The sequence below is a fragment of the Rhinolophus sinicus genome, chromosome 15 (genome assembly GCF_057876585.1).
Source record: "Rhinolophus sinicus isolate RSI-liver-muscle chromosome 15, RSI-T2T, whole genome shotgun sequence".
NCBI classification, from domain to species: Eukaryota; Metazoa; Chordata; class Mammalia; order Chiroptera; family Rhinolophidae; genus Rhinolophus; species Rhinolophus sinicus.
Window position 1 is genome coordinate 28,638,648 of NC_142515.1, and position 17,285 is coordinate 28,655,932.

Consider the following 17,285-nt stretch of genomic DNA (forward strand, 5'->3'; position numbering starts at 1 on the left):
CCCCACACATCCCCTCTCCTTGCCTGTCTACCGCCTAAACACAGTTCAGCCACAACAACACTTACACACTCAGATTCAGGTAAGATTTTATTTCAATGATCAGTTACTTAGGAGATGCATTTAACCCGAAGAACTGAAGCTTTAATAATGGCAGAGGTAGTTGGGGCATAGTGAAAAGAGCCCTGAAGTCAGGACACACACATGAGGCGAGTCCTGGCTCTGCCTCTTACCAGCTGTGTGATCTCGTGCGGATCACTTGATGTGTGTGGAGCTTTGATGTCCGTGCTCATAACCCTACCTTGTAGGTGAATTGGGAACATGAAGGCATATTATGTAAAGTGACATGTAATTGTGAAGGGTTGTTATGAACAACAGACATAGCCGACATGCAATGAAGGAGGTATTGGGGGCCCCCGGGGAAGCCTCTAGAACTCCTCAAATCATACCTAGTCACATGGCTATTGGTTTTAACCTTAGTGTCTGAGCACTTGTTCCCTCATTGCCTTAAGCTCCTTTTGCCACCCATCTGGTTCTCCAGTTTCTAATTAAAATTTCAAAGTTTCATGAAAATTCGGCAGGAATAGTTTTTACAAAACGTTGTCTACTGTGGAGCAGATTGCACTGCTCATCTCAGTCAGTTCTCAAACGAATTTAACTCTCAGCCGTGTAGCCTTCATATGGAAAAGTTGCGAAAGCAAAAATGGAGCTGTGATGAACAGTGCCAGTTGGACGACCTCATGCTTCTGACTCACTTCAGATCCACTATTATGTCAATAGACATATCCCCTGTCCCATGTTTTGCAAGAAAATGCTATTAGTAAAGCAAGATCCAGAGAAAAGCATCATATTTACATTGTGATCGGGCTTAAAGACAAAGCAGGGCCAGATATCCAGAGATACTGTGGTCACTGGATCAAAGGAAAGAAATAGCATTGTGAAAACGGGAAGGAAAACTCGTATGTATTACACTAAAGCAGGGCAGATACCACATAATAATAAATAGCTATAATTTACTAAACATTTACTACTGTTCCTGACACTGTGCTTATAAATAGATTCTCTTGTTTGATCCTCACCATTGCTGTGTTAGTCAGGGTAGGCTAACTGCCATAACAAACAGTCCCCACTTCTCAGTGACTTAATATGGTAAAGGCTGATTGCTTACTCATGGCCCCACTCTCCCCAGGACCTTGGAGCCCTCCACTGGACTCTGCATCCCACCAGCAGATGAGATGAGAGGAAGACAGTGCATATAGGGAGGATCCCATGGGAGGTTTCTTAAGGTCTAAGCCTGGCATGCATCACTTTCTGCCAACATCCCATTGGCCAGAACTCAGTCACATGGCTCTACCTAATTGCAAGGGAATCTGGGAAATGTCCACGAAGTATATGGCCAGATAGAAGAGGAAGCAGGATTTTGTGAACACATAATCTCTGCCATAACAACTCATCACGTTTCTTTTACAGATGAAACAGTTTTGGATGGGAAAAGTAACTTGCCTGATAGTACATAGCAAGTAAATGGTAGAACTGGGATAAGTTCTCAGGGACAAGCGGTCACTACCCCCAAGGAACTTCTTGTTTATAGCCAAAAGTTCTTGCTCTAGTCTTACAATCTTTTGCCAGTGTCGTCTGGCTGTGTTAAAGGGAATTCAAAAGCAGCTTTCATATTCCCAAAGAACAGAAGTAGTAGAAATTAGTAGGGGAAGAGAGGAATTGCTACTCTGACCTGTACGATGGATGTCTTGGTTTCACTTCCATTTTCTCCACGTGAGAAAAAGTCAGCTTCGCTGTTTATGTACCAGTAAGGGTGACCTTTCAATTTTTCTCTTTTGAAATGTGTGATTTAATGTGAAGTATCTTTGATGGGCTGTGAGTAGGAAGACTTCTCAGGAGAATGTGCTTGATTTTCCCCTCGAAATAAATTCATATTTATTAAGGGTCTTTTATGTATGAGGCATGGAGCAAGGTGCTTCACACACATTATCTCATTTAGTCTCCTTTCAGCCTCTCAGGCGCCTCTGATGTAGGCGTCATTAGCCAGCTTTTACAGACAAGATAAAACGGGAAGAGGCAATGGTAGCTCAGGGCATCGCAAAATGCTAATTCATTTCCAGTGGATGTGCTTACTGTCTGGTTTCTATTGGATGGATTTCGATGAACTCTTTAAACATTAATACCCGCCTCCTATTTGCATAATCCTTTCAACTTTTCAACTCACTGTCACCTGTTTCACATTTCATTTGATGCTCACGCTAGTCCTGCGCTGATATCCCAGCCTAGAACTATTTGGTGACGTCTTTCCTCGAGCCTAAATCTCTGGAGAAAACTCGCTTTTATTACATAGCTAAGGTTTATTACATAGCTAATGAAGCCAATAGAAATCTTGCTTCCAGAAATCTAATCCACATCTTTATTTTCAGGGTCTTCCGGGGATGGTGTAATCTGCTGCTTAGGACAAGCAGCGTATGTACATGAGTACTGTCATCCCAGAGCTGAGTGCTATGGTTACATCTGCCCCCAACATTCTCTACAACGCTCGATTTTAGAGACGTAAGTGCCTTTACTACTCTGTTCTTGTCAGGATCTCCCTGCCACTCAGTTTGCCCCAATTATTGCTAGCCAAAGGGAAGGGAAGGAAGGAAGGGAGGGACGAAAAGAAACAGAAAGAGCAAGTTTGTGTGTTTGTGCAATGAGGTGCATTTATTCTCCAAAAAAAAAAAGCAGAAACCAGCCTACAGGAAGCAGGGAGGAGCTGATGGCAGATGAAGCAGAAAGCAGGTGTTTACTTACTTAATTGCTGCAGCGGGTGCCAAGAGTTGGGCATAATTTTTCTCCTCATTTTCAATTATTGGCACTGGTGCTCATTTAACTTTTTAGCTGAAGCATCTGAGAAGAGTCTAGGAAACTGCTCTCTCTGCCCTTCATTTTTTCAGGAAAGCAAGCTGGCACTTCTCTTACAAACATTGTCATTAAATCCAATCCTGACGATTTTTTTTTTTTTTTTTTTTTTTTTTTTTTGCCTCAAAACAACTCATTGATTATAGAAAGGGAAATTGGCTTACGTGCAACCTGACCTTTCGATTCTGCCAAAATTACTGTGGGTCGAATTTTTAACTTGTTTCAAAAGACTTAATTCCGCTGTTCAGACTCATCTGTGTGACTTGGGTTTCAGAGTAGTAGGCCTGAGTCCACAGCTTCCTGAGGTGATTTCTTTTAAAGTGCAGGTTGTTAAGGTCTCCAGTGGATGTGGTACATTCATGTTGCTATTTGACTTTTCTCCTATAAGTGGTGAAGGGAAAAGTTGCAAAAAATTTCGAACGCTAGTTATTTTATGCACTGTCATTCTGCAAATACTTATGAAGAATAAACACTGTGCCAAAACCTTATGAAGAACAATGTGCCAAAAACAATACAAAGAAGCATGAGGCATGCGAAGATAAGGTCTTTGCCTTTCAGTACGTTTAGTCCGGAAAGGAAAGTGAGACAAGTATAAAGAATAATATAATGCGGTTCTGAGGGAAGGAACAGTGATACGCTAAAGAAAAGCAGATCTAACATAAAGGAAAAAGTTCCTCATTCCCCCCTTCTTAAAGTAATGCAACTTAGAGGATGCTATTCAGTTCATGTGCATAAGGCGATATTTCCATTTCTATGCATTTACCATACCTTTAGCTCCTTTAGACTCTAATCTGCATATATATAAATTTATATAAAAATTATATATAGTTTTTAAAATTTTTCATTTTGGAACTTTAGCTCAGGTTTTATTTCAAGGAGGGGGAAAGAGAGAAAGGTTGTAGGTCAGAGAGGGCATTAGGAAAGCTGGGTTCTGGTCTTGTTTTCACCTTCAGCCACTTGTGTTCCTGGGTCTCAGAGGGCTTAGCCTGGGTGACACTCAAGGTTCCTTTCAGTCCTAATGATCTGAATGAGATGCTTCCCATCTTGTGCTGAATGAATCCAGTGGCTGTCCTATAGGAGAAAAGGCAACAGGAGGCTTGAGGGAGTATCAGAGGTGCCAGAAATGGAAAGAAAGAGTGATATTTGGGTGACACACTCTAGGACCCCTGTTTCTCAGCTTCCTGTTTAAAGGCACATCATTTGTAGAAAGCATTAAGTTGAGAGCTACTCACAGTTTATAATGGGTCTGATTCCAGTGGGTATAACACTGGCTCTGAAAAATAGAGAACATGACCTAGTGAGAAAAATATCTAAAAGATCTACAAGCTGGCTAAAATTTGTGCTGAGTTGTATCCACAAATAAGCCTTGAAGGTAAATGCAGTGAGTTCTAAGGAACAGACAGAAGGAAATTGGAGAAAGTGTGGAGTGAGAGTGAGGAATGCCATATCTCTCCATGGTTCTTTCCTGTCTGATTTCACAGCCAGCAATCTGGTCCAGGCCCTAATTAACCACATGGCCGCAGGTTGCAGCTGGTCCCCTGTGATCCCCTCCCTGCAGACTCTGCCTTTCCAATTCACACATCACTATCCTCCCTCAAACACTCCACTCACCATGTTGCTTCCCTAGGCAGTGATCTAGCACGAGGCCCTGTTACCTGTCACACCTCATCTCAATTCTTAAGCCCAGGATTCTGGGTCTTTCATCCAGGAAGCATAGCATTAAAACGTGGAAATATAGGGGTGGCCGGATGGCTCAGTTGGTTAGAGCCCGAGCTCTCAACAAGGTTGCCAGTTCAATTCCCACATGGAATGGTGGGCTGTGCCCCCTGCAACTAAAGATTGAACATGGCAACTGGACTTGGAGGTGAGCTGCGCCCTCCACAACTAGATTGAAGGACAGCAACTTGGAGACGATGGGCCCTGGAGAAACACTGTCCCCAGTATTCCCCAATAAAAACAAAAAAATGAAATTTGAAAAAAGGTGGAAATCCAGCTTTAACCTTGGCCTTTGCAGCTTTAAAGCTGTGTGACTTTGGGTAAGTTGTTTAACTTCCCTTGCCTTCATTTTCCTTATCTATAAAATACCTGGGGACTGAGTTCTCCAACTGTAAATGTTTTCCTGGATGAAGTTATTTTGCTGATCCAATGTGACAGCCCTGGTTTCACATTTCTCAGGACTGCTCAGATTCAAATATGCCGGCACACGCTTACAATACCATCTATAAACTTGGCAGGCCTTGGGTCCAAAGTTTTAGTTTTTAAAATGTCATCCCCCTAGCTTTGCAAGGTCATCTCTTGTTATTCTCCATAGCATTCCTCTGGCCTAGACAAGTCAGTGGCCTCAAGGGCTCTGAACAAACCTAAATGCTTTTATCTTCTACGCTGTGGCTCTGAGCCATTGAGCCTGCTGGAAAGCAGCTCCTGGTCCCCTATACCACCCAACAGCTTCAACTCTCAGATTAAAGCCCTTCTTATCCAGAAGTCTTCATCAACTAACTACACCTAACAATGGCCACTCCGTTCATGGTGAGAAGCTCAGTAGGCATGTCCTTGGTCCCAGTGGCCTTTGGCAATCTACCTATCTATTTTAAAATTCCCATCATACCTCCAAGAGTGCTCTATTTTCAGTAAATTTACAGTATACATATGTACATTATTGTAGGCTTTTTTTTTTTTCATTCAGCATTGCATCACAGGTGTTTTCTTCCATTGTTTCATAGTCTTCACAAGGTGTTACTGAATATCTTGGGACTCTATTGACTCTTTCCCTAATGTTGCGTAATTGAGTGTTTGGTATTTCAGTGTTATAAATATCTCAATACATATAGCTTTTTAAATATTTTGCATTATTTCCCTCGTTCACTCAGATGTGCTGTTACAGTAAGACAAACTTTCTTATGGCATCGTGTAGTTCAGCAATCCTGGCATGTATCTCTAGCTGACTCTAGCACCTACCTACAACAGTTGTCTCAGACCTCCCTCTCTGCTACTCCAGCCTCCAGTTCATCCCCATGGCCCTCACACTGAGCAGCAGGCCCTGCCCAGAGCACTACATAACTTTGTCTCAAAAATCCCTGCCTCTTCAACTCGTCCTGAATTCCGTGATTCTCCGACGGCAGGTGCACTGGAATCACCTGCAGGCTTGTTACAATACAGATCGCTGAGCCCCAGAAGCTGTAAATGTGCGTTTCTAACAAGTTCCTGGTTTACCCATGCTGCTGGACAAGGGTTCACGCTTGGTGAAGACTTGCTCTCATTCTTTTCGCTGATGTCAGAGGAAATGGATTAGCTCCTCTAACTTGTACCCACCCCACGACCTGTCCTCTAGACCTCCTTCCCATCTTCTCTGGGACCGAGCTCCTACGCTTAACTGTTTTTGCTACTGCTTCAATATCTGTGCCATCGAAACCCCTTCCTCTGTCCTTAAAGCGTCCTCCCATCACTGCCAAATTAATAACAACCTTTCTCTTACCAACATTGCCCAGTTCTACCAACCTATATGTCTTTCCTCCCGCTGCAAATTTTTCTGACCTTGAACTTGTGACCCTCCCTTGCAGCTTCTACTTCCTAACCATGCATTTCCTTTTTAATTCCCAGAAATTTCCCAAGCTGCTCTACTGAAGCAATCTGGAAAGTTTAGAATTACTCCTTTCTTCTCAAATTCCATAGCCTTTTTTATTATGTTCCAATATCAGTTAACAGTCATTGACTTTCAACTGTGTTCCAAGCATTGTGCTAAGCACTACAAACAGAGTTTAAATATATATAAATATAATCTCACGTGAAGGTTATCCTTATATCAATCCTATGTAGTAGGTATTATTTTACAGGTTGAAAAAAAAACTAGGCTCAGAGAGGTTTAATAATTTGCCCAACAGCTCAAATGAAGGAACCAAAATCTGGCTCTGATTCCACGTATCACGTATTTAAACATTATTCTAGAACACGTGTCAGACTCCCTGAGCACCTATTAAAATACCAATTCCTGGCCTGAGTGTCAGAGGTTCCAAACCAGGTGTGGCTGAGGCCTAGGAATCTGAATTCTTAACAATCCCTCTGAGTAATTCTGATTCACACATTTTGAGAAACAGTCCCTTTGTATTGACATAATTGGCCACTTCCTTTCTTTTAACATTTCCCTCAGTTGCTATGCTACATCATTTTTTTTCTGGTTCTGTCAGCTCTCTGGATCTGCTGTTCTCCATCTCCTTCCCCCTCTCCTGCCCATATCAATGCCCCTAGACACAGCCCTTCATCTTCTCCTCTCTGCTATCTTTCCCCAGGAGCCCATCTACTTGCAGCACTCCAATTTGGGCAGATGGTTCCCAACCTTGCCCTTCCGGTGCCAACTTCCTGCTGAGAGTCACAGAGCAGCATGAAATGATTTTGGAACAGTGATGAACTACAGCCCAGGCCCTGGACAAAACTGTGAGGCACGTGACATTGATCCTGGTACCCCATGGACCACAACACCCTTGGTCCTTCCTCTTGCTTATAGGATCCCTGTGTGTTGCAGCTCTCTAGTCAAATCAGTTCAGGAAAAGAGCTGATCATTTTACACAGTCACACTAATGTGTTAATTCTCCCACTCATTTGCATTTTTAAAGCCTTTTATCTCTTTGTGGTTTCAACTAATGTTCACATGTTGAAGACATTTCAGGCTTCACTTAGCAGATGGGGGAATTTAGAGAGAACGGGGACCCAAGAGGAAGGAGGGCGAGCAGGTGTGGGAGGGGCTCTTCTCTTTCTCTTGAAATTTTGTGAAGCTTAGACTCAAAAGCAGCCAGCAACACTACTGGGAGGGCAGGACTTGGACGTACTTGTCTTCTGCACACCCCGGGCAGGGATAAGCAATAACTGCAGCTGCTGCAGACCTGTCCCCAGAAGCGACAGGGTGAGGACAGACTGTGGAGTTGGCCGCTTGCTGGCTTCCTGCCACCCCACCCCCCACCCCCCACTCAGAATGGTTGGCTCCTCTTCATCTTTCAAGTCTCAGCTTAAATGTTCTCTTCCGAGCAGTGGGTTCTGACCACCCTACTACGTAGGCTTTTCTTGGTGACTCTCTGTGTTGGCAGTTGTTTTCCTTCATTGCATTGATCGCAGTTTGTGATTATTGTATTTATTTCCTTGTTCTTCCTATCCCCATGTGGACAGCAAGACTCAAGAGGACAGAGAACAGTCTGCATCGATCCCCACTGTGTGCACAGCACAATGCCTGCTCCTATAGATGCTAAGTATTTGTAGCAGGAATGACTAAGCGGCTGCCCTTGCATCACCTGGCACGCAATGTGCTATCCCAGTGTGGAAAGCCTTGAGGCAGTTGGAAAACAGCTGGTTCACCTCGCTGCTGAGACGGGGTAAGGGAGTGCCCTTGGATGGCATCCGAAAAAGTTACAGAAGACTTTGAAATAGGCAAAAAAGATGACTAGGTGTCCTGTCTAGCACCCTATTGAGTTATCAAAACTTTCAGCGTCTTTGAGCTATTTTGCAACTTTTAAAGTTATATAAAACTGATAGCAACACAAATGATTCTTGTCAATAGAGATGCAAGTGAATTTTGTCTGGTGGAGGTACAATTGACTATTACCCTGTGGCTATTAACCAGTTTTGAACATACTTGTAAATTCCTTTTCGCTTTCCTGATTGCCTATACGTGTGTATTCTTTAAATTCTCCTTTGAACTGGTGGTAACCTCTCTCTGGTTCCCTCATTAATTAGTTAAATAAAGTCTCTGATATGTGTTAATTTTATATTTGTATGAGCCACAATTTTAGCCTTTTAGAAATTACCTTTTTAAATTGGATTGTTAATCAAAATCAAGAACTTTTGTGCATCAAAGAGTACTATCAAGAAAATGAAAAAAAACAACATATAAAATGGGAGAAAATATTTGCAAATTGTATATCTGGTAAGAGATTAATATCTAGAATCTATTAAGAACTAAAACTCAACAACAAAAAAAGAATTCAATTAAAAAACAGGCAAAGGACTTGAATAGACAGTTCTCCAAAGAAGATATACAAGTGGTCAATAAGCACAGGAAAAGATGCACTATATCACTAGTTATTACGGAAATCAAATCAAAACAACAATGAGATACTACTTCACACCTACTAAAATGGCCATAATTTTTTAAAAACCCAAAGAATAGAAAATAACAAGTGTTGGTGAGAATGTAGAAAAGGTAGGAATGTAAAATGGTGGCTGCTGTGGAAAACAATTTGGTGGTTTCTCAAAAGATTAAACATAGAATTGCCATATGACCCAGGAATTATCCTCCTAGGTACGCATCAAAAGAATTGAAAGCAGGGACTCCAATAGATACTTGTACACCCATGTTCATAGCATCATTATTCACAACAGCCAAAAGGTAGAAACAACCCAAGTGTCTGTCAATAAATGAAGGGATAAGCAAATGTCATATATATATAATGAATATTATTCAGCCACTAAAAGGATATAAGCTGGGACACATCAGCATCCAGATGACCCTCTGAGCCCTGGGAATGGCTGAGAGTGTAGGCGGACAAGGCCACGCCAACCCAGCTCTGCAGAACACCCAGAGCCTGAGAAGGAGTAGACACTGAGGAAAGGAAGCTGAGTGTGGTGTCGGGGAAGCCAAGGCAGACCAGTGACCTTACTCCAGATGTCCAGCAACTCACTGTCCAGTGACTTGGGATCACTGCGGCTGCTACTTCATTCTTGTCATGTGAGAGAGCAGCATCCAATAGACTAATACTTCTGGTCATAAAGAGAGCATTTTCAATAACACACTGTCCTGTCAGAAATTGTGCTAAATAGTATAGGATGCAGAAAGACATTGTCAACTAAAAAACAAATCCGGACTTAGGAGAAATCTTATTCAAAAAGATTATTGCAAGAGGGAAAGGGAGTATTGCAACAGGGAAAACCTGCAAGTGTCTCAAGGGTCAGACGAAGGTTTTCTTTTATAGAGCGGAGGTATGAACAAGGCCAGAAAGAACCAAATGTGGGGAAATGAAATGAAAGGGTGGCATGATCAGATAGTAGATCAGAGGCCAGTTTATGCGGAGGCCAGTTTGTTTGCAGGAGGGGCTGTACGCTGGCTCAGGCTTGGGGGTTGGGCAAAGTTCAGGGGCTTGGAAAAAAGGAAGAGGCTTAGCCAAAGTGTGGCTAACAAGCATGTTGTTCCAATTCATCAGTGGGGTGATGAGCAGTACAGCTCATCATTTGTGAAGCAAAGAATGGGAATTTGGAGGGTCTGTGTCTAGCTTTGTCATAGGTTAAACATGAGACATCTGAGTCATATATAAGTCATACAGGAAAGAGTGGTTCTTTGCAGTAAGCCCTTTTCTAGAACACAAAAACAGGGGCATTCCTTGAGTCATCACTATTTTCCAGGAGCAAAGGGCTCAGGTAAGATTCAACATTGTCAGTGTGCTGTGGGATGTCAGTACACCCCCCCACTCCTACCCCCAGTCTACGTGACACCCTGGTCTTCTCAGACAGTATAGGTATTTCTGCCCAGGAGCTTATAGACCACTTCTTGCTTCAGCCCAGGCCGCGACGCCCCCCCAGACATCTTTCTTGAGTGTTTATTTAAGGCTTTGATTCTTCTCTTGAAGGAATCCTCACGCCTGATTTTCCAGGAGCCTGTCTTATCCCCAAGAGATACATCCAAGCCAGCCTCATAACCTTTGCTTCCAAACCACCACCTCCAAAGTGCAGCCCGGAGGCCAATGGACTCCTGTGGACTTTTGCATCCTCTGGGCTTGAATTCAGCTCACAGAAGTGTTTTCTTCCAAGTGGTATTTTGCTTTGATTTTTAAACTTGAATTAGATGCCAATATTAAAAAATCAGAATAGTGAATCTAAAAATCCAGAACTCCAACTTCTCTGGAAAAATGGATTGCTCTAGCAATTTTGGCCTGCATTTCTGTTGTATGCCTGCCTCCTACCCTATGTAACAAAACTCCTGACAATAAAGTGTGTTTTTTAAAAAGTTCTATTTATGATCCAAGTATTACTCATGGTGCTGTTGCTTTGATACAGTCAAAGTAAGGAGAGGCATGAGCTCTCCATCTCCTGTTTACCACTGTTCCTCTGAATCCAGTCATTTATGTTATTGGTATGTTTACGTATTTCTTTATCCTACCACCTATTATCACCTTCAGTACCAGGACAACTAGTCAAAGAGTTTTACTTCCAGGGACTATGTTAATTAAGGCATCATTTAGGAAAATTGCTTACTATTTATGTCTAACTGCCTGACCACATAATAACGATGACTGTATCCTTAGATATATGGTAGGCCCACTTCACTGAACATTTCACTTGACTAAACCAGCACTCTCTCTACATGATCAACTTGAGTTCATAAATTATAAAATCATGTGATATGGTCAGCTGCTACTTGGTACTTGCCTACACCTTATAAGAGAGAGGTGAACATGGCGGGCCTGGGAGGATATACCTCCCTTTCCTTCTAAGGCAGAGTCGGTGTAATTTGTAGCACAGAGTTAAACTTGTGGTTTAAGCATTTTGAACACGAACATGAAGTCCTCTGTCTCCCAAGCATTTCCTGTCTTCCTTCTCTCAGGGCTAAGGGACTCTCCCTGGTGATTCCATAGCCTTCAGGGACTATTTCTATCACTGCCCATAGCACCAGACTGTAATGACCTGTTTCTGTGTCTGTGACCCACCTAGAGCTTGAATCTTGATGGGGGGTGGGCGGGAATTGTATCGTTTCTGTGATTATAGGCCCAGGCCTCGCTAGTCCTTGAGGAAGGATCCAGAGCTACAGCACTTAACAACCTTCATTATTCTTGCGAGTCTCTCTACTTTGCACATTCCTGAGTAGGCATGAAATCTTTATACCCACAGATATAATATGACAAAATATAAGTGCATCAGTTTTCCGGTGATATTTAGTGTTCCTGGTCTCTGCTTCTCATCTCATCTGACCCGGTAAGTGTCTCCCTTTCTCTTAATCACAAGGCTGCTTACCCACGACTGCCTCTGAGAGGGATTTTCTAGACATCCTGTCTCTATGCTCGCCTCCTGGGAGCAGGCCTGAAAATGACAATTCATTTGGCTAATTGTTATATTGCTGTCTTTCCACTTTGCTTCCAAGTGTTCATCCGACCACAGTATTCACTCTCTGGCAGCCTCCTCCAGGCTCTTACACAAGCAAGTGACTGACCTTTGACCGGCTTGTAAAAGATAGCTGTTAGCCTGTGTCTCTATTCATGGACCGAGCTTTACTAAGGAGGTTGTGCAGCTGCCTTCTGACAGATCCTGGCGTATAAATGCACAGAAGTACAAGCTGACCTTGCCAAGGGTTCAAGGCCTGGGTGCATTCAGTCCTTTGAGTGCTGACTAGAGTCCTACGTGACACTCACAGAGCTCCCTGTCTGCTTCCATCTCAGTGCCTCCAGGAAATCTGTCTTTGGCTATGTAAGCATTTGTGTGGCATAATTTCTGAGACCCCGGTAAATCCCACCTATTCACTCCCCGACTTATTCTGTTATGCCTGAAATTGCTTTAATCGCCAACACTTCCATTTACCAATTGGAGTCAATGTTTTAAAACCTCTAGGAAGAGTTAAATTTTAAAATGTAAACTTTCTATTGAAGTATAACATACATACACCAAAAGGCACAAACCATAGGTATAAATGAACCACTCACGTAATGAACGCCAGGATTAAGAAACAGGACATTCCCATTTCCTAGAGGCAGCCCCCAACCACCACTTATGCCCACCTGTGCCTTGTGCCCACTTCCAGTCACCTCCCCTTCACAACCCCAGGGAAACCACTATCCTGACTTATAACAGATTGATTACTTTTGTTTTTGTCCTTGATGTAAATGTCTTTTTGCAAATACAGTGCTTCTTTGACTCAGCATTATATTTATGAGATTCATCCAGGCTGCTGCATATACTTGTCGTTTGTTCGTTTTATTGCTGTATAGTATTTCATTGTATGAATAAAGCACAAATTTATTTAACTATTCTAATGCTGATGGACATTGGGGTTGCGTCCAGTTTTTTATTTATAAACATTGCTGTTATTTACAACTAGTGATTTGTAGACCAGGCCTTTTGAGGAACACATGTACACTTTTCTCTTGAAAATACACTGAGAAGTAGAATATATGAGAAACAGGATATATATGTTCGGCATTAGTAGGTACTACTGAACACCTTTTCCAAGGTGATTGTACCAATTTACACTCCCATCAGCAGCATGTAAGAGTTATAATCATGCCACAGTTTCATCAGCACTAAATCTTTTTCATTTAGCCATTCTGATGGGTGTGTAATAGTGTGCATTGTTTTCATAATTTGCATTTCTCTGATAACTAGTAAACATGAGCACTTTGTTTGATGTGCATTTGCCATTTGGATATCTTGTTTTTGTGAATTGTCCTTTCAAGTCTTTGGCTAATTTTTCTGTTGGGTTTCTGCCTTTTACTTAATGATTTTTAAAGTTTTTTATATAATCTGATAATCTGTTGAATATGCATACTGCAATATATTTTCCCACTCTGTGACTTAACTTTTCACTTTTTAATTAAAAATTTTAAATGAACAGAAGTCCTTAATTTATTTATTTTTTCCTTTATAGTTAGCTCTTTGTGTGTCCTAAGAAAATTTTTCCTGCCCTAAGGAAGATATCAAGAAATAACATGAAGATGTTTTCCAATGGTTTCTTTGAAATTGGCTTTTGTGTATGGTGTGAGGTAGGAATCAAGATTTTTTCTTTTACCATACTATTCAATTTACCCAGAACTATTTATTGAAAAGTCCATACTTAAACCTATGCCATTACTCATAGGATAATATATGTGTGGATCTATTTCTAGGCCATATTCAAGAAGCAGTTAATTGTTAAACTTATTCTCAAGAAAGGATATCTATAATTGGATTCTCTCCTCAAGTAGCATTTATTACATACTTACTATGAATTAGGCATCGTGCTAAGCATTTTAGCTGCATCATTTCATTTTAAACCTCAGCAACCCCCAATGAGATAGGTACTGCTATTCTCTCCATTTTATAGATGAGGAAATTAAGACTCAGAGAATTAAATAACTTATCCATGATTTCCTAGCTAGTAAGTGGCAGAAATCTGACTTGAACGCAGGTCTGGCTGAAGTGTGGTTCTTTGAAGTGTGGTTCTTTGAAGTGTGGTTCTTTGAAGTGTGGTTCTTTACTATACAGAGCAGCTGTTTTTGAGGGGTAGGGGGAGCAGAAGTGGGCAATAAGGGTGTGTGGGGGGGTAATGGAGAGGAGTGGGGACCAACTTCCCTCACGCATGTATCTATCATAGTATTTTATTGCTTTATTTGAATTATACAGCATTGATGCACACTTAAATTTTCACATTCATTGAAATAACACATTTTACAGATTAGGAACCATAGATTCATGCCATTTACTAGACACTTGGAATATGATAGAATATATTGTTGTTATTGTTCTACATATTCTTTCTTTCTTACCAGTCAACTTTCAAGAGTAAGGAATGGCTTTTACATACTTGTAACCCTGATGACTAGGACACTGCTCTGCCTAGAGCAGGCACTTAATAAATATTTGTATATTTTATAGTTGTTGAGCTGTGATTGTTAATTTCCCAATCAGGTAGGTTTTCTATCCTGTATTAATTGTTTTTAGTTCAGATCATGTGATCTATTCCTAACATGTATTTTCTATTTTTCTCTTTCAATAACTGCTGCCTCAAAGGGAAAAATGCAAATCTGTGGCTGAATGGTCTGGTAGCAACAGATCTTAAATTCTTAAAATGTTAGAATCAGGAGCCACTTCCCACACAATCGATGAGTTACAAAGAGAGAGAGAGTGAGACTAAAATTAACACAGAGAGAGACAGAGAAAACTGGGTCTTGCAGATAGACAAGTACTCCCAGTTTTAGACCCTCACCAGGTTTGTGGCTTTCAGTTCTGTGCTTCTGTTTCTCATATGCAAAATGGGGCTAATAACATAGTAGCACAGGTTTGTTGTAAGAGTAAAATGAAACAGCAGACAAAAATATACTAAGAATAATAGAAAATACTATTAAAATATCAAATATTGGTAGAAAGTAAATTGAATACAAGGTACAGGTGTGTTTTATTTTATTGATAGTAAATAAAACAAATATATATTTTAGATATTTCCTACAAAAGAAACTACTTGACAAAATAATTCAACATAGTATAAAGTTAAATTGTGAGATTTCCTATCGCTTTAAAGTTTTTGAATAAACATTTTTATTGAAGCATAATCCGATTGTATTTGAAGTGATTGAGTTTACAATAATTTAACTTACAAATTTTTAAGATCACATTCACTCATTGGGTAAAGCAAGATATATCTATAATTTACTGTCAGGGATAGAAGTGGATTGAACCGATAAGGATATTGTTATCTACCATGTAGTACAAAAGATGTAAAATGATGCGTCTGTGTTGTGTTGTTTTTTCTCTGAAAAGGGCCTGTTGAAAAGTCAGTGGCCTGCCAGTGCAATTCAACAAATATTTAATTAGCACTTGTGATTTCCAAGGAACCGTGTTGGGAACGGAGGAGGAAGCAAAGATGAATAGCATCAGTCTGAGGAAGACCAGCATGAACCCAGTCACTAGGCTGCAAAGCAGAATGGAGCATCGTAATGTAGAAAAGGTAGAGCACAGAAAGACCTGGTGGAGCTCAAAATACTTTAACTTTTCCTGACTGCGTTTCTCCCTCCCCCACCCCCACCCCTTTTGTTTAAAGGAACTATTTTGGATCCCTTTTCACTTGTGTCAGGTCGCTTGTCTGCATAGAATCCCCAACCATGTGAAATCTCCCCTATTCTCTATTCTTCCTTTCCTCACATTTTCGATGAGCTCCTCTGCCACCAGCACTGTATTTGGAATGGTATCTTTTATGTGGGTGGTGAAACGAAGGAAAGTTATTTTTGTTCTAATTATGAGAACTGTTTTATGCGGAGGAAAAGTGGGCAGAGAAGAGAGGCAGATCCGAGACTAAGACGCTCAGCGACGATGCTCCAAGGAAGCGTTACTAAGGTTACTATTAATAGAAAGAGGATGGCAGGTGATATTCAGGCAAAGATTTTTTTCTAAAACAAAACATATTTTCAAACGAGGACCGTGTGCTTAGGCGAGCATTGCTACACAATATTAGATGAGGGGCTCCCGAGAAGGTTAGGGAAACAGGCACAGGAAAAAAGTGAGAGCTGCGACTTCGAGAAAGCAGGCAGCCTCTGCCTTCCCCTTCGGCCAAGTTCTCCCGCCGCCTTTGTTTCCCGGGAATGTTCTGGCTGTAGCACAAAGTCAGCGCACCTCGAGACGGTGCCATTTAGGTGTGACACGATGCCGAGCCGAACCGGAAGCGCTGCCCAGTCGGGACCCGTAGGGAGAGGCGGGCAGCGGGTAGCTGTGGCGGCGGCCGGGGGGAAGCTTCGCTGCCGCAGCGGACGCCAGTGGCCCTGCAGCGGCTCTCTCAGGCCGTGGGTCGTCGCTGCAGCCGTAGAGAAAGGAGGAAGCGACGACGCAGCGGGCCAACTTGACAGAGCTGGGAGGAGGTAAAGGGGTGTGTGAGAAGGGCTGTGAGCGTATTTGGGGTTGGGGGGAAGGATCTCGAAACTTATTCCTAATATGCTACTAGTGTTGGTTATTTATTTTTATTTTTTAAAATAGATTCTGGAGACAGCCTCCTTTCTCGAATTTCTCTCGGCCCTTGTCAGTGTATTTGTAGCCTAAAGTGAGTGAGAGCTTTTTGGCGCAACCACTCATTGAGCTGAGATGGGTATGCGATGGATGGAAACCGCCCGAGAAGAAAGAAACGGGAGAGGGGGGAGCAAGGGTAGGAGGTGGTGCCGCGGGGTGTGGGAAGAAGAAGAAGGTGATGATGATGATGATGGTTAACGTTTACAGATGTGAAGAAAGGGAGGACGTAGACAATAAGTGAGAGGCTGGTTTGGCTTGAACAGATGTGGTAGACAGCTGGAACGAGGAGCTGACGTGATAGAGGTCGTAAGCTCCAGGTGTGTCTAAGGTGAAGACAGATGCATATAAGCAAGGGTAGAGTTGGAACTGTGGCCTTCTAATCTTCACCTCCATCCTTCCTCTCTAGAATTCTGTGGGGCAGGGAAGAGACAACCACACACCTAAGTTTGAAAATGGAATTATAAAAACAGAATAGACTCCTAGGATTTAAGGATTATTTGATGTAGCCACCTTATTTAGCAGATGAAGTCATTTATTCAAGGTAGCCAGGACTGGAAACATATTTTTTGTCTTAGGTCCGTGGCAATGATTTAGAGTTCTTTACTCTGTTTCCTGTTCTACTTGCTATAGTGAATATTAAAGTTTAAAAAATTTAATGTATCGTTTGACCA

At 41.8% G+C, this 17,285-nt stretch overlaps 1 protein-coding gene and 1 long non-coding RNA gene across 9 annotated transcripts in view; both read left to right on the forward strand.

The window, feature by feature from the left end:
• Positions 1-13,341, forward strand: part of LOC141572917 (uncharacterized) — a 31,452-nt gene extending 18,111 nt beyond the window's left edge. For 4 of the 5 annotated variants that reach the window (XR_012498480.2, XR_012498479.2, XR_016018906.1 and 1 more), the window contains 2 exons: positions 2,424-2,553; positions 7,185-13,341. This is a non-coding gene — a long non-coding RNA (uncharacterized LOC141572917). The remainder of the gene's footprint in view (positions 1-2,423; positions 2,554-7,184) is intronic. The other variant, XR_016018907.1, reaches the window with a different exon arrangement.
• A 2,057-nt stretch (positions 13,342-15,398) lies between these two features.
• LOC109451444 (protein FRA10AC1) overlaps positions 15,399-17,285 on the forward strand; it is a 35,705-nt gene continuing 33,818 nt past the window's right edge. Inside the window, exon 1 of one of the 4 annotated variants that reach the window (XM_074339372.2) lies at positions 15,399-15,565. In XM_074339372.2, coding sequence (XP_074195473.1) covers positions 15,482-15,565 — 84 coding nt within the window. In that variant the 5' untranslated portion in view covers positions 15,399-15,481. Of the gene's footprint in view, positions 15,566-16,064; positions 16,478-17,285 lie in introns of those variants that run through there. The other 3 variants (XM_074339373.2, XM_019739718.3, XM_019739712.3) reach the window with 3 other exon arrangements.